Raw genomic sequence first — 17279 nt, 5'->3', positions numbered from 1 at the left:
GAATGGCGTGAACCCCGGGGGGGCGGAGCCTGCAGTGAGCCGAGATCGCGCCATTGCTCTCCAGCCTGGGCGACAGCGAGACTCTGTCTCAAAAAAAAAAACAAAAAAAACAAAAAAAAAACGAACTCAATGGGCTTTTTCTTTGTTGTTGGAAAGATGGGGTCCTGCTATGTAACCCAGGCTGGTCTTTTTATTTATTTATTCATTTATTTTTTTGTTTGTTTGTTTTTTGTTTTTTTTTTTGAGACGGAGTCTCGCTCTGTCGCCCAGGCTGGAGTGCAGTGGCGCAATCTCGGCTCACTGCAAGCTCCGCCTCCCGGGTTCACGCCATTCTCCTGCCTCAGCCTCTCGAGTAGCTGGGACTACAGGCGCCCGCCACCACGCCCGGCTAATTTTTTTTGTATTTTTTAGTAGAGATGGGGTTTCACCGTGGTCTCGATCTCCTGACCTCGTGATCCGCCCCCCTCAGCCTCCCAAAGTGCTGGGATTACAAGCGTGAGCCACCGCGCCCGGCCTATTTATTCATTTATTGACATAGTCTTACTCTGTCGCCCAGGCTGGAGGAGTGACTGGGATCTCCAGTCACTACAACCAACGCCTCCTAGGTTCCAGCGATTCTTCCGCCTCAGCCTCCCGAGTAGCTGGGATTATAGGTGCCCACTATTGTACTCAGCTAATTTTTGTATTTTTAGTAGAGATAGGGTCTCGCCATGTTGGCCAGGCTGGTCTCGAACTCTTGATCTCAAGTTATATTCCCACCTCAGCCTTCCAAAGTGCTGGGATTACAGGCATAAACCATCATGCCCAGCCACACTCCTCTTTTTCTATAAAACCCCAGACTCCTCCTTGGTCTGCATGTATGCCTCAAATTCCAATTCTTTCTTGCCAAATAAAACACCAACTTTAGAGATTCATCTCTACATACTTATTTTGACCTTGACATCATTTTCCTTGTGGAAAAAAAAATAACTTTTATCTGAGGAATGCAAGTCGTTTTCAATTATCAGGCCCAGACAGCCAGGAGCAGTGACTCACGCCTGTAATCCCAGCGCTTTGGGAGGCCGAGGTGGGTGGATCACCTGAGGTCAGGAGTTCAAGACCAGCCTGGCCAACATGGTGAAACCCTGTCTCTACTAAAAGTGCAAAAATTAGCCGGGCATGGTGGCAGGCACCTGTAATCCCAGCTAGTCAGGAGGCTGAGGCAACAGAATGGCTTGAACCTGGGAGGCGGAGGTTGCAGTGAGCAGAGATTGTGCCACTGCACTCCAGCCTGGGCAACAAGAGGGAGACTCCGTCTCAAAAAAAAAAAAAAAAAAAACCTAGGAGAAACTCCTGATGGGGCAGATGGTGTAAACCAGGAGGACCCCCAGCACCTAGGACTCACCTCCTCTCTCTCCCTACCCACTCAGGGTGTGGATTTCAATGTGGGCAGCCTCCTGAGACCTCAGCAGGGTGGTGGATCATGGGATGCAGAGTCTCTTGGGGACCCTTGGAATCCCTTAACCCAGGCGGTCTCAACCAGGGGTGATTCTGCACCCAGGAAACACTGGGCGATGTCTGGGAACATTTGTGATTGTCAAAGCTAAGGTGCAAGGAAGCTCCTGGCATGGAGCCAGTGGAGGCCAGGGACGGTGCTTAGCACCCTGCAGTGCCCAGGATAGCCCACCCCAGAGAACAATATGGCCCTGATGTCCATGGTTCTCCAGCGGGGAGATGCTGGTCTAACATTTTATTCTGAGCAGTTGATTTCTCCAGAATCCTGGGTGGGGAGGCACTCTATCCTCTGTATTCTCAGGATCACTAAGCACAGGTTATCCGGGCTAAGACACACTTTGGGGATGAATGGACCAATGCCCGTGCCCCTCCCATAGGCTACTGGGAGCTGGTGGAGGATGGACTGGACTCCAGGTGTGGCAACCTGTATCTCCGCCCACTTTTTTTTTTGAGACGGAGGAGTCTAGCTCTGTCATTAGGCTAAAGTGCAATGGTGTGATCTTGGCTTACTGCAACCCCCGCCTCCTGGTTTCAAGCGATTTGATTCTCTTGCCTCAGCCTCCCGAGTAGCTGGGATTACAGGCACGCGCCACCACTCCCGGTTAATTTTTGTATTTTTAGTAGAGAAGGGGTTTCACTATGTTGGCTAGGCTGGTCTCGAACTCCTGACCTCAGGTGATCCACCCTGCCTTGGTCTCCCAAAGTGCTGGTATTACAGGCTTGAGCCACCACGCCTGGCCTCCTCCCACTTTTGTACATCTCTTTCCTGAGCCATTTCCTCTGGTCATTTCCATAGTTCCTGTCACAGGTTTAAAACCGCCTTTGCAAAAATTAGAAGGCTGGGCACGGTGGCTCACACCTGTAATTCCAGCACTTTGGGAGGCTGAGGCGGGCAGATCACGAGGTCAGGAGTTCAAGACCAGCCTGACCAACATGGTGAAACCCCGTCTCTACTAAAAAAATACAAAAATGGCCAGGCGCAGTGGCTCACGCCTGTAATCCCAGCACTTTGGGACGCAGAGGCGGGCAGATCACGAGGTCAGGAGATCGAGACCACTCTGGCTAACACGGTGAAACCCCGTCTCTACTAAAAATACAAAAATTAGCCTAGCGTGGTAGTGCGCGCCTATAATCCAAGCTACTCGAGAAGCTGAGGCAGGAGAATCACTTGAGCCGGGAGGCGGCAGAGGTTGCAGTGAGCCAAGATCACACCACTGCACTCCAGCCTGGTGACAGATCTAGACTCCATTAAAAAAAAAAAGTATAACAGAAAATGTTGACAGTGAAAGAGATCTGACCTAGCCAACTCCATTTTACTTCTAACCTCGAAACTGTCCTTGTTCATTCCTGGGCTCAGGCCAAACTAATTTTGGGAGTAACTTAGTTTATAGTTTAACTCTGAAACAAAGACGGTTTCCCCAAACAAACTCCTTTCTTGCCTGGGGACAAGACTGCCTTTGTAGGACTAACAGATTAGCAACGAGATTAGAAATTATTATACAAAAAATTAGCCGGGCGTGGTGGCGGGCGCCTGTAGTCCCAGCTACTCGGAGAGGCTGAGGCAGGAGAATGGCGTGAACCCGGGAGGCGGAGCTTGCGCCTGGGTGACAGAGCGAGACTCCGTCTCAAAAAAAAAAAAAAAAAAAGAAATTATGGTTCATGCAGGCTGTGGTGGTGGCTCCTAGGGAGGCTGAGGCAAGAGAATCGCTTGAACCCGGGAAGTGGAGGTTGCAGTAAGCGGAGACTGCGCCATTGCACTCCAGCCTGGGTGACAAGAGCGAATCTCCATCTCAAAAAAAAAAAAAAAAAACAACAGCCGGGCTCGGTGGCTCAGGCTTGTAATCCTAGCACTTTGGGAGGCCAAGGTGGGAGGATAACTTGAGGCCAGGAGTTCTAGATCAGCCTGGACAATATAGTGAGACCCACTATCTACAAAAAATACACAAAAAGTAGCTGGGCCCCTGCTTGAGCCCAGGAGTTGAGGCTGCAGTGAGCTCAGATGGTGCCACCGCACTACGACCTGGGGAACAGAGCAAGACCCTGTCTCAAAAAAACACAAGCCTGGCGTGGTGGCTCATGCCTGTAATCCTAGCACTTTGGGAGGCCGAGGTGGGCGGATCACGAGGTCAGGAGATTGAGACCATCCTGGCTAACAAGGTGAAACCCCATCTCTACTAAAAATACAAAAAAATTAGCTGGGCGTGGTGGTGGGTGCCTGTAGTCCCAGCTACTCGAGAGGCTGAGGCAGGAGAATGGCGTGAACCCGGGAGGTGGAGCTTGCAGTGAGCCGAGATCGCGCCACTGCACTGCAGCCTGGGCCACAGAGCAAGACTCTGTCTCAAAAAAAAAAAAAAAAATTCTGCTGAGCCATGGAGGGAAGAAAAAGAAAGAACACATCTGGGGTACAACATAGTTGCTAAATGAATGCTTCTGTAAAATGATGTCTAGTGTGTCCTTTATCAACTCATCAAGCTCAATTTCCTCCATCCCCACTAGCCTTGCCAGTCTCCTCTCTGCTCCTCCAAATGACAAACTTGAGCAAGCTCTTCCATTTGTCCTGACATCTGCCTGGATCACTTTTCCCCAATCCTGCTGCTGCCTACAGCTTTGTTCTCCATTCCTGCTCCTTGCCAAAGTGGCATACAGTAGATACTCAGTATTTTGTTGAATGGATGGATGGGTGGATGGGTGGGTTGGTGGATGGGTGGGTGGATGGGGATGGATGGGTGGGTGGATTTTTTTTTCAACTAACGTTGATGGGTGGATGGGTGGGCGGGTGGATGGGTTAATGGGTGGGTGGATGGATGAGTTGGGTGGATGGGTGGATGGGTAGATGGGTGGATGGATGGATGGATGGATGGATGGATGGATGGATGGATGGATTACTCTATGGGTGGATAGGTGGATGGCTGGCTGGATGGGTGGGTAGATGTTTGTTTTTTTCAACAAACGTGGATGGATGGGTGGATGGATGATAGATGGGTGGATGGATGGATGGGGTGGATGGATGGATGATAGATGGGTGGATGGATGAATGATAGATGGGTGTATGTTTGTTTTTTTCAACAAACCTTGTTGATGCATGGATGGGTAGATGGATGGATAAATGGATGGATTAGTGGATAGGTCGATAGGTGGATGGGTGAATGGATAGGTGGGTGAGTGGATGGGTGAGTGGCTGTTTGTTTTTTGTTTTGTTTTCTTTTATTTATTTAATTTGTTTTTTGAGACAGAGTCTCACTCTGTCATCAGGCTGGAGTGCAGTGGTGCGATCTTGGCTCAGTGCAACCTCCAACTCCCAGGTTCAAGCGATTCTCCTGCCTCAGCCTCCTGAGTAGCTGGGATTGGGATAACAGGCGCATGCCACCATGCCCGGCTTTTTTTTTTTTTGAGACGGAGTCTTGCTCTGTTGCCCAGGCTGGAGTGCAATGGCGCAATCGCAGCTCACTGCAACCTCTGCCTCCCAGGCTCAAGCAATTCTCCTGCCTCAGCCTCCTGAGTAACTGGGATTACAGGCACACGCCAGCACGCCCAGCTAATTTTTGTATTTTTAGTAGAGACGGGGTTTCACCGTGTTAGCCAGGATGGTCTCGATCTCCTGACCCCGTAATCCACCCGCCTCAGCCTCCCAAAGTGCTGGGATTACAGGTGTGAGCCACCGCGCCTGGCCCTGTTTGTTTTTTTTCAATAAACATTGTTGTTGATTGGTGGGTGGATGGATGGGTTAGTGGGTGAGTGGATCGGTGGATGGGTGAATGGATGGGTAGGTGGATGAATAGATGGATGAGTGGGTGAATGGATGCATGAGTGGGTTGGTGGATGGATGGATGATGGGTGGGTAGATGTATGTATGTGTGAATGGATGATTTGATACGTGGCTGGGTGGATGGGGAGGTGGAAGGATGGGTGAAAGGATGGATAATTTGGGGACAAGGGAACTGATTCGGGTTGGAGCTAGGACTGATGACAAATGTCCCCATCTCCTGCCAGAGCTCAGAGTTCCAGGCCAGGAGCCAGAGCTCAGAGTTCCAGGCCAGGATCTTTCCAGAGAGAAGCCGCCCCCTCTTTGAGCCTGGCTAGCACTGCTCTCTGCTGGCCATCCTGGAGGTTGCAGCCAGCCCACCAACTCCCAGTGATGGAATAATCAGCGCTCGCCAAAACCATTCTTCCTTTTTCTTTCTTTTTTTTTTTTTTTTTTTGAGACAGAGTCTCGCTCTGTTGCCCAGGCTGCAGTGCAGAGGCGCGATCTCTGCTCACTGCAAACTCCGCCTCCCGGGTTCGCACCATTCTCCTGCCTCAGCCTCCCGTGTAGCTGGGACTACAGGCGCCCACCACCACGCCTGGCTAATTTTTTGTATTTTTAGTAGAGACGGGGTTTCACCGTGTTAGCCAGGATGGTCTCGATCTCCTGACCTCGTGATCCGCCCACCTCGGCCTCCCAAAGTGCTGGGATTACAGGCGTGAGCCACCGCGCCCGGCCCATTCTTCCTTTTTCATCAAGTTAAACATTTCTTAAATGCCCACCCATACAGAAAACAAAAGGACAAAGTCCCAATATCAGAATTTGTGTTCAGGTGGGAGGAGGAAGTAGAGACCAATAATAAGCAAAATACTAGGTAGAAAAAAGAGTATTGGAATATAGGGGAGAAGTCCAGCAGGGAACGGGGCAGGGAGTATGATGGGGACTTAATTTTTTTTTTTTTTTTGAGACAGAGTCTCGCTCTGTCACCCAGGCTGGAGTGCAGGGGCACGATTTTGGCTCCCTGCAACCTCCACCTCCTGGGTACAAGTGATTCTCCTGCCTCAGCCTCCTGAGTAGCTGGGATTACAGGTGTGCGCCACACCCGGCTAATTTTTTTTTTTTTTTTTGAGATGGAGTCTTGCTCTGTTGCCCAGGCTGGAGTGAAGTGATGTGATCTCCGCTCGCTGCAACCTCTCCTTCCAGGGTTCAAGCGATTCTCCTGCCTCAGCCTCCCTGAGTAGATGGGACTACAGGTATGCCAACCACGCCCGGCTAATTTTGTTTATTTTTTTTTTCATTTTGTTGAGACAGAGTTTTGCTCTTGTCACCCAGGCTGGAGTGCAAGGCGTGATCTCGGCTCACTGCAACCTCCACCTCCTGGGTTCAAGCAATTCTCCTGCCTCAGCCTCCTGAAGTAGCTGGGATTACAGGCGTGAGCCACCACACCCAGCTAATTTTTGTACTTTTAATAGAGTCAGGGTTTCACCATGTTCGCCAGGCTGGTCTCCAACTCCTGACCCCAGGTCATCCACCCACCTCGGCCTCCCAAAGTGCTGGGATTATAGGCACTAGCCGCCCCACCTGGCCTCCTTTTGGGTTTTAATGGCGGCTTCATTAAACAGACATGATTCACAATCATAAAGAAATGTAATTGGGCCAACAATTAGTATGATCTCATATGAATAGGCTGATTGGGGAGCTAGGCAGGGCCTGTCCGTCCGGATTTGTTTTGGTCTCTCTGTGGAGCTTTCCTTCCTCCAGGGTATGGGGCATGACCCTCTCTGGAATGAGGTCTTTGGGTTCCCAATCACATTAGCGTCCTGTCTTGGGCAGTGAAAAGGGACAGAAAGTGGAGAGAGAGATTCTGTTTCCCTAGGGCTTCGCCTGAGGACTAAAGAACCTATAAATAGGCCTGGCGTGGTGGCTCACGCCTGTAATCCCAGCACTTTGGGAGGCTGAAGCAGGCAGATCACGAGGTCAAGAGATCGAGACCATCCTGGCCAACACGGTGAAACCCTGTCTCTACTAAAATACAAAAATTAGCTGGGCATGGTGGCGAGCGCCTGTAGTCCCAGCTATTCGGGAAGCTGAGACAGGAGAATTGCTTGAACTAGGGAGGCGGAGGTTGCAGTGAGCCAAGATTGAGCCACTGCATTCCAGCCCTGGTGACAGAATGAGACTGTCTCAAAACAAAACAAAAATAAATAAATAAATAAATAAATAAATATTTTTGAGGCTGGTGCAGTGGCTCACACCTGTAATTCCAGCACTCTGGGGAGGCCGAGGAGGGCGGATCTTCTGATATCAGTAGTTTGAGACCAGCCTAGCCAACATGGTGAAACCCAGTCTCTACTAAAAATACAAAAATTAGCTGGAGGTCGTGGCGAGCAGCTGTAATCCCAGCTACTCAGGAGGCTGAGGCAGGAGAATTGCTTGAACCCGGGAGGCAGAAGTTGCAGTGAGCTGAGATCGCGCCACTGCATTCCAGCCTGGGCAACAGAGCAAGACTCTATCTCTGGTGAGGGGAAAGAAATCACAAGGACGTGCGGAAAATGTTTAGCACTAGCTTCCAATGCTAGCGCACAGATATTCTATTACCCAGCGATTCGTCTACCGTTCCTGATAGAAATGCATGAATACATCCTGTAAAGATAAGGAGCCACCATGCCCAGCAGTTCCCCTCCTTTTTTTTTTTTTTGAGCTGTCTCAAAAAAAAATCTTGCTCTGTCTCCCAGGCTTGAGTGTAATGGGGCAATCTCAGCTCACTGCAACCTCCACCCTGTGGGTTCAAGCCGTTCTCCTGCCTCAGCCTCCCCAATAGCTGGGATTACAGGCGCCCACCACCATGTCTGACTAATTTTTGTATTTTTAGTAGAGGTGGAATTTCACCATGTTGGCCACGCTGGTCTCAAACTCCTGACCTCAAGTGATCTGTCCTCCTCGGCCTCCCGAAGTGCTGGGGTTATAGGTGTGAACCGCTGTGCCCAGTCCCCACCCTCTCTTTTTTTTTGAGACCGTGTTTCGCTCTTTTGCCCAGCCTAGAGTGCAGTGGTGTGATCTCAGCTCACTGCAGCCTCTGCCTTCTGGACTCATGTCATTCTCCTGCCTCAGTCTCCTGAGTGGCTCGGATTGCAGGTGCCCTCCACCACGTCTGGCTAATTTTTAAATTTTTAGTAGAGATGGACTTTCATCATGTTGGCCAGGCTGGTCTCAAACTCCTGACCTCATGTGATCTGTCCCTCTAGGCCTCCTGAAGTGCTGGAATTACGGGTTTGAACCACTGTGCCCATCCTCCCCTCCGTCTGCCTTTTTTTTTTTTTTTTTTAAGAGGGGTCTGACAGCTATATTGCTCTAGCTGTCCTTTATCTCCTGGGCTCAAGCGATTCTTCCTAAACTCTGGGATTTTATAGGTGTCAGCCATCCTGCCCCGCCAGGATATAAGTCATTTGTCAGATATATGTATTGTAAATATCTTACCCCAGTTTTTTTGTTTTGTTTTTTTGAGACAACAGACTACAGTGCAGTGGCACGATCTCGGCTCACTGCAACCTCTGCCTCCTGGGTTCAACAGATTCTTCTGCCTCAGCCTCCCAAGTAGCTGGGATTACAGGCGCATGTCACCATGCCCGGCTAATTTTTGTATTTTTAGTAGAGACGGGGTTTCACCATATTGGCCAGGCTAGTCTCGAACTCCTGACCTCATGATCCACCTGCCTCGGCCTCCCAAAGTGCTGGGATTACAGGCGTGAGCCACCGCGCCTGGCCCATCTTACCCCAGTTTTTTTTTTGTTTTTTTTTTTTTTTTGAGACGGAGTCTTGCTGTGTCACCCAGGCTGGAGTGCAGTGGCGCGATCTCGGCTCACTGCAAGCTCCGCCTCCCGGGTTCAGGCCATTCTCCTGCCTCAGCCTCCCGAGGAGCTGGGACTACAGGCGCCCGCCAACACGCCCGGCTAATTTTTTGTATTTTTAGTAGAGACAGGGTTTCACCGTGTTAGCCAGGATGGTCTCGATCTCCTGACCTCGTGATCCGCCCGCCTCGGCCTCCCAAAGTGCTGGGATTACAGGCTTGAGCCACCGCGCCCGGCATTACCCCAGTTTTTATTGCGATTACTTTCTCTCTCTCTTTTTCTTTTAGACGAAGTCTTGCTCTGTTGCCAGGCTGGAGTGCAGTGGCGCCATCTCGGCTCACTGCAACCTCTGCCTTCTGGTTTCAAGGGATTCTCCTGCCTCAGCCTCCCGAGTAGCTGGGATTACAGGTGTCCACCATCACACTCAACTAATTTTTGTATTTTTAGTAGAGACAGGGTTTCACCATGTTGGCCTGGCTGGTCTCGAACTCCTGACCTCAAGTGATCTTCCCACCTCGGCCTCCCAAAGTGCTGGGATTACAGGCATGAGCCACCACGCCTGGACAAGCTTCCAGAGCTTTTTTTACAATCTCAATGATGTATCTCGGAGGGCAGAGACTCAGTATATCTCATTTACTGCTGCATGCCCAGCACCACTTACCATGCCTGGCACACAGAATGGGTCTTCGACAAATGTTTACTGAATGAATGACAATGCCGTAGTCCTGTCTCTGGCCTCATTTTCTTCCTGTGGGCATGTTAATGTCTGTCTTGCCCATTTCACCGGATGTTGTGAGGCTGCAGGAACCACAGGATCCGTTCCCCCACCCAGGCCTTGGGTTTGAAGGCTCTCAGGCAGCGTCAGCTATTACACTCAGGAAAGGCGGAGCTCCAGTCTTCCTCGGGAACTTGCCGGCTAAGCTCCACGTGGGCGCCCCGCCCACATCCAGCCACGCCTACACCTGTCAGCTGATGGGAGGGTCAGGGCCAGCATCTAAGGGGCGTGGCTAGAGCGCAGAACGAGGAAGAAGGCGGAGTTCCGGAGGCCACTGACCAATGAGAGCGCAGTCCTTGGGCCGGAAGAGGCGGGGCCGCGAGCCGGAGAAGGTGGTGCCACATTTCCATTGGGCTACCTGTCGTCGTCAGGGAAACGCAGCGTCTCCCCGCTGGGGAGATGGCGGGGCGGGGCTTTCTGGGAGGCGGGGCTTCCGGGGCCGGCTCGGCTGGGACCGGGCGCTTGTCGTCAGCTGACCAGCCGCCATCTTGTCCGCCATTTGGAAGTGGCCCGGAGCGGGATCGCGGCACCTGCCGAGCGGGTCGCCGCCTCTGCCGCGGTCCTTGGGCTCCGCCGCCGCCCTGGCCTGGGAGCTTGCCCCGCCGCAGCGGCCGGCAGCGCGGCGCTCCGCGGGCGGCAGGCACGGGCTCCGGGCCCCCTCACGGCGCCCAGCCGCGGGCCTCCCGAGGCAAAAGCCCGTGGGCCGCCGCGATGGCCCTCAAGATGGTGAAGGGCAGCATCGACCGCATGTTTGATAAGAATCTGCAGGACTTGGTCCGCGGCATCCGTAACCACAAGGAGGACGAGGTGAGCCCGGCGCGCCAAGGGGCTGCTCGGCCTGGTCACCGCCCCGGCCCAGGGCCCAGCCCTGCTCACTGGGCCTGCCCGGCCTGCCGCCTGCCCGGGCTCTGTCTTAGTTGGAGGTCCCGCTTTGGGCTCCGGCCCTGCCTGGCCTGGGCCTGGGGCGCCGCCCACCTCCTCGGTCCCCCAGCCTCAGTTTCCCCCCGAGGGGCGAAGGCCTTGGAGCAGCACATCTCGGATCCTCGCCTCATCGGATCATCGGGGGGAAGCGCTGTTCAAAGTGCAATGCCCTGGGCCCCGCCGATGGGTGCCCTCCCCCTGGACCCTCGGTTTACTCTCTCAGAGGGAGATTCGGGCCCACCTGCTCCCTGGCTCGGGCCACCCTCCCAGGAGACTTGCGAGGTCTCTGGGCAGAGCTTCTCCAACCTGAGTGTGTTTCCGAATCACCGATTAAAAATGCAGGGGCCCGGGCCCCGCCCCCGGACCCTCCCCGGGAGGCCGAGGCAGGGGGTCCTGGGCCGTCCCTGGAGAAACTCCTTCTTCCTTGTGGGTCGTGTAAATGCGTGTCCAGGTCGCTCCCTGAGGCCTGGCTCGGAACCAGGCAGGGTCTTGGGGCCTTGCCTCCAGTGCCCCGGTTCCCAGGAAGATGGGGCTGCTGCTAGGAGGGAGGAAGGACAGCGGCATCCTAAGCCCCAGTGAGGTAGCAGCTTGCGGGAACCTGGAATGGGGAAGCTGACTTCAAGTAGGAACCTTAAAGCCAGGGCGAGGAAATGGTTTTCCAGAAGTAAAATTACAACTATGGGGATCGTTTCCTTCCCGCCCCTCCCTTCCCCCAACCTGTGACCTAGATTGAAGAAGAATGGGCATAGTGGCCACCAAGTGTCTGGCTTCATTAAGGATACCCGTGCAGCCCTTGGGCAGTGGGAGCCTTAGAAAGTGTTGTACCTGAGCGACTGCCTGCCTGCTTTCCTGCGTGGACAGCAAGGCCGGCCTGAAGGAGAGCCGCCGTCTGATACCGCACCAGTCCCAGTACCAGAGGCTGTGTCCGGGACGAGGTGCCCAGGAGGGCAGGGAAGTTAAGGGACTTGCTTCCTGGCACCATGTCCCTCAGCCCATGTCCCTCTCTCTGGGAACCTGAGCTGTTGCCGTATTGTTACACCTTTACACTTTTCTGGAAGTGGTGTGGCTTCGCCTGCCCCCACCTTAATGAGGTCATTTTTGTTCTTCTCCACCCCCCTTCCCTTTGGCATCCTTGGTTTTCTTCATCTCAGAAGCTCTCCTAACTGCTTTGGTTACAACGTGTAACTAACTGGAGTAATGTTCAGATTCTTTGTGAGTTGAAAGCATCGCTGATGGGCCTGGTTTTTACTGAGCTTGGTTCAGCAGATTGGAAATGTGGTTTGCTTCCCGAGAGGACTTTTTCTGCACAGGCAGGATCTCCCAGCACCCATCCCTGCCCCCTTCAGCGCATGTCACTGAGCAGCCTGTTCTGGGATCCTGTTGATGGGCCAGGGGGGTCTGTCCAGCGGAGGACCACACCTCTAGTCTGGGGCGTGGTTTTCAGGGGGATGTGCCTGTCTTCACTGGGAAGCCCCTGAGCCTGGGTTTCTTCCTTTGGAATTGGTGTGAGTTGATAGCGCCTTCCCCACAAGCTTGGGCCCCTTCTAGGGGGTATTGGTGGTGGAAACATTTTTTTTTTTTTTTTTTTTTTGAGACAGAGTTTCACTCTTGTTGCCCAGGCCCGAGTGCAAAGGCGTGATCTTGGCTCACCACAACCTTCACCTTCCAGGTTCAAGCGATTCTCCTGCCCCAGCCTCCTGAGTAGCTGGGATTACAGGCATGCACCACCACACCCAGCTAATTTTGTATTTTTAGTAGAGACAGGGTTTCACCATGTTGGTCAGGCTGGTCTCAAACTCCTAACCTCAGGTGATCCGCCTGCCTCAGCTTCCCAAAGTGTTAGGATTACAGGTGTGAGCCACTGCACCCGGCTGGGAAGCATTTTTAAAATGGGGCAGGGCTGTCCTTGAAAGTCCCAGGCTAGGCCGGGGGCGGTGGCTCACGCTTGTAATCCCAGCACTTTGGGAGGCCGAGGCGGGCGGATCACGAGGTCAGGAGATCGAGACCACGGTGAAACCCCGTCTCTACTAAAAATACAAAAAATTAGCTGGGCGTGGTGGTAGGCGCCTGTAGTCACAGCTACTCAGAGAGGCTGAGGCAGGAGAATGGCGTGAACCCGGGAGGCGGAGCTTGCAGTGAGCCGAGATTGCGCCACTGCACTCCAGCCTGGGCGACAGAGCGAGACTCCATCTCAAGAAAACAAAAAAAAAAAAAAAAAAAAAGAAAGTCCCAGGCTTCCTCATTGGCCCTGCCATTGGCAGGTGGGTTTTTTCACTCAGGACACGCAGTGTCTGGGAATCCTGGCTTTCTCACCGGAAGACCATTGTTATGGTCCAGAGGGTGGTAACTCAGGTGTTCGTGTCTGATTCTGGATGTTCTTTTTTTTTTTTTTTTTTTTTTTTTTGAGACAGTCTCGCTCTGTCTCCCGGGCTGGAGTGCAGTGGCGCAATCTCGGCTCACTCCAAGCTCCGCCTCCCGGGTTCACGCCATTCTCCTGCCTCAGCCTCTCCGAGTAGCTGGGACTACAGGCGCCCGCCACCGCGCCCGGCTAATTTTTTGTATTTTTTAGTAGAGACGGGGTTTCACCGTGGTCTCGATCTCCTGACCTCGTGATCCGCCCGCCTCGGCCTCCCAAAGTGCTGGGATTACAAGCGTGAGCCACCACGCCCGGCTGATTCTGGATGTTCTCTGCAGTTGCTGGAGTCTCCTGATTGGAGAGCAGCAAATGACCATTCAATGACAGTTCTAGTCGTCCCCCCCAGCACCCCCACTCACTTTTAAACAGCAGCTGTCCTGTAGACCGTATGTTGTAGGTTCTTCCCTCCCGCGCACTGCACCCGCAGCGAAGACTCTAGACAGTGTGCATTTTCTGCAGCAGTATAGTTTCCAAAAAAAGTTTCCATTTCGTAATAAATTTTCACCTAAAACTTGAGTGTGGCATCATGGAAACAAAGCTTAGCAATGACTTTGAAGGCCACGTGGAAAGGCAGTGCGATGGAGTGGAAATTGCATGAGCTTTGGGTGATCTGAGTCCAGGTGCTTGGGCTGACTGGCTGACTTCATGGGGCGGCCCATGGAGAGCCGCCTGCTCTGTCTCCTCCCGTGTGAGTGGAGATGACAGTCGCCTCCCTCCTTGCTGGGTGATGCAGAGGATGCTGCAGTGACACGCGGTTTCCTGGAAGCGCCAGAGCGCTGAGGTTGTCTAGTTCACTGTTTTCCAATCCTCAAGCTGTGACCTCTTTGTGGGTTGTGAATTCAATTTAATAGTTATGCTAGGTAAGAAAAAGGAAAAGAAACTAGAAGAGACCAGAGTGCAGGCACATACAGTAACTGTCCTGTCCTGAAACTTTGATATCTGCGTATGATATTTGTGTGCACATGTGAACGTATCGGGTTCCCATGCAAAACCCATCAAGATGAGTCCAAAAAGCGTAAGAAGTAGTGGTCTTGTGTATGTGTCTTGGTCCACTTGGGAGTGTCCTCAGCTTCTAAAGCTCGATAGAATTGGCACAAAAACCAAACGACTTAATATTTCATTCTCACAAGTCCTTTTCATAGTTTTTGGAAAGTTTTCTCCATTTTTTCTTTCTTTCTTTTTTATTTTTTTATTTTTTTGAGACGGAGTCTCGCTCTGTCCCCAGGCTGGAGTGCAGTGGCACGATCTGGGCTCACTGCAAGCTCTGCCTCCCGGGTTCACGCCATTCTCCTGCCTCAGCCTCCCGCCACCACGCCCGGCTAATTTTTTGTATTTTTCGTAGTGACAGGGTTTCACTGTGGTCTTGATCTCCTGACCTCGTGATCCTCCCGCCTTGGCCTCCCAAAGTGCTGGGATTACAGATGTGAGCCACTGTGCCCAGCCTTTTTTTCTTTTTCTTTTTTTTTTTTTTTTTTTTTTTTTTTGAGACTAAGTCTCGCTCTGTCGCCAGGCTGGAGTGCAGTGGCACCATCTCGGCTCACTGCAGCCTCCACCTCCCAGGTTCAAGTGACTCAACCTCCCCAGCAGCTGGGACAACAGGTGAGCGCCACCACATCCAGCTAATTTCTGTATTTTTAGTAGAGATGGGGTTTCACCATGTTGGCCAGGATGGTCTTGATCTCTTGACCTTGTGATCTGCCCACCTTGGCCTCCCAAAGTGCTGGGATTACCAGGTGAGCCACCGTGCCCAACCCATATTTTCTTTTTCTTTTTTCTTTTTTTTTTTTCCAAGTCAGAGTCTCACTGTGTTGCCCAGGCTGGAGTGCAGTGGCACAATCTTGGCTCACTGCAACTTCCACCTCCTGGGTTCAAGCAGTTCTCCCTGCCTCAGCCTCCCTAGCAGACTCCAACTCAAAAAAGAAAGGAAAAGATATAAAGATATTAGATTTGAATTGTGCTTTTTTTTTTTTTTTTTGAGTCAGAGTTTTGCTCTTGTTGCCCAGGCTGGAGTGCAATGGCGCGATCTCGGCTCACTGCAACTTCCGCCTCCCAGGTTCAAGCGATTCTCCTGCCTTGCCTCCCTAGTAGCTGGGATTACAGGCATGCGCCACTACCCCGGCTAATTTTTTGTATTTTTAGTAGAGACGGGGTTTCACCATGTTGGTCAGGCTGGTCTTGAACTCCCGACCTCAGGTGATCCGCCAGCCTTGGCCTCCCAAAGAGCTGGGATGACAGGTGTGAGCCACCACGCCCGGCTGAACTGAGCGCGTTTTCTCTGTTAATAACGTCAGTCATTCCACTAGATCAGCATCTGCCCCTCAGCACTGTGGGTGTTGGGGCTGGATCATTCTCTGGGTAGAGCTGTTCTGGGCACTACAGGGTGCTGAGCTGCATCCCCGCCCCCACCCACTCCCTGCCAGGGGCTCCTCTGGTCATGCCAGCCACAGGTGTGCACAGACCAGAGTGTCTCTTGGAGGCAGAATCAACCCCAAATTAAAAGCCCCTGACCCCACTTGATGGTAAGCAAAGTCTCCCAGAATTCCTGAATGCCTCCCCGTTGTCCAGGTGCCCTCATCCCCCGTGCTGTTACGGTGGTGGTGGACCAGAGGGCGTAGATTGTAAATGCGCCTTTTTTTCCCTCTGAGCTTTAATTGCAAAATATGTAGCGTATAGGACATTGTACAGCTTTTTCTTTTCTTTTCTTTTTTTTTTTCTTTTTTGAGACAGGGTCTTGCTCTGTCTGTCGCCCAGGCTGGAGTGCAGCGGCACGATCTTGGCTCACTTCAACCTCTGCCTCCTGGGTTCAAGTGATTCTGCCTCAGCCTCCGAAGTAGCTGGGATTACAGGTGGCCGCCACCACAACTGGCTGATTTTTGTATTTTTAGCAGAGACAGAGTTTCACTGTATTGGCCAGGCTGGTCTCAAACTCCTGACCTCAAGTAATCCACCCACCTCGGCCTCCCAAAGTACTGGGATGGCAGGTGCCCGGCCTGTACAGCTAATTATTATGATAATGATCCTGACTTCTGTAAGTTTAATTTCCTTGACTTGCTTGTAGTTTTATCACTTAAACTCGTGTGCCTGAACCATAGATATGATTGCCTAAGGTGTGTATGCTTTGCTGCCGTCATGGTGGGGAGGGAGCTGTCCTCGGTCCTTGCCGTGGGTGGCTGTGCTCTGTTGTTTACACACAGCTTCCATACATAGTCGGACGTGTGGGTGGTTTCCATGTGGGGTCGTTTTATGAATGGACTCAAGCCGTAGAGGTGTGCAGCGCGCCCAGCCCTCAGGACAGCGCCCTCTCCCCACAGAGCCGCTCCCAGCAGCAAGCATGAAAGCCGCAGCCTGGCCTCCCGCACCGCCAGCAGGGCTGGGGTGTTTGGGGGGTGCAGCCGTAGTGTCAGCTGCCCTGCTTATGAGTGCGGTTCACTCGTTCATGGGCATTTAGCCGCTTGCGTTCTTCCTGGAGCTCTCTCTTCAAAGAGACTTGGGCCTCTTTGTCTGTTTTACTCCTTTGCAGGGGTTTTCAAAAGGCAATCTCTGGGCAGAAAGCTTGGTGTGTGTGTGTGGAGGTGGCTTCAAGGCCGAGCCATGTGGGTCCTGGAGGGGTGTGGGTGGGCGTGAGCTCTGGCCTTGTAACTGTCTTCTGGGTGATGCTTACTTGCATTGAGCTTTGGAGAGCCAGGAAGACCAGAGGGCAGGAGTGGTGACGCCAGCCCTGGGTGTGCTCTGGCCCAGCCTTGGCACTGTGGACATCAGGCTGGATCGTTCTTGGGGTGGGGGCGTTGGGGCACTGCAGGGCACTGAGCAGCGTCCCTGGCCTCCACCCACTCCATGCCTAGATCTCTGCAAGTCATGGCAACCACAGATGTTGCAGACATCGCCCAGTGTCCCCTGGAGGGGCAGAGTCACCTGCTAGGAACCACTGCCCTAGGAGTTCTTGGATTGGCTGGTGGCTGACTTGTCCACGTGGCAGTGAGACAGGCGGAAGGATGCGGGGACCCCGGGTGGCCTGCTGAGCATCCACCATGTGGCCCACTCTGTGCTGAGTGATCCCTAATGTTCCTGCTCATCTGTGACCAG

The 17279-nt window shown here is 52.7% G+C and overlaps 1 protein-coding gene across 4 annotated transcripts in view; it reads left to right on the top strand.

Moving 5' to 3' along the window:
• The first annotated feature begins 10276 nt into the window (after positions 1 to 10276).
• The window catches only part of AP3D1 (adaptor related protein complex 3 subunit delta 1), a 49942-nt gene continuing 42939 nt past the window's right edge, over positions 10277 to 17279 (top strand). For 2 of the 4 annotated variants that reach the window (XM_055248674.2, XM_055248673.2), the window contains exon 1: positions 10336 to 10666. In XM_055248674.2, coding sequence (XP_055104649.2) covers positions 10571 to 10666 — 96 coding nt within the window. In that variant the 5' untranslated portion in view covers positions 10336 to 10570. Of the gene's footprint in view, positions 10667 to 17279 lie in introns of all 4 variants that reach the window. The other 2 variants (XM_055248672.2, XM_063620615.1) reach the window with 2 other exon arrangements.

The sequence above is a fragment of the Symphalangus syndactylus genome, chromosome 17, assembly GCF_028878055.3.
Source record: "Symphalangus syndactylus isolate Jambi chromosome 17, NHGRI_mSymSyn1-v2.1_pri, whole genome shotgun sequence".
NCBI classification, from domain to species: Eukaryota; Metazoa; Chordata; class Mammalia; order Primates; family Hylobatidae; genus Symphalangus; species Symphalangus syndactylus.
This window is presented reverse-complemented; position numbering and strand designations above follow the sequence as displayed.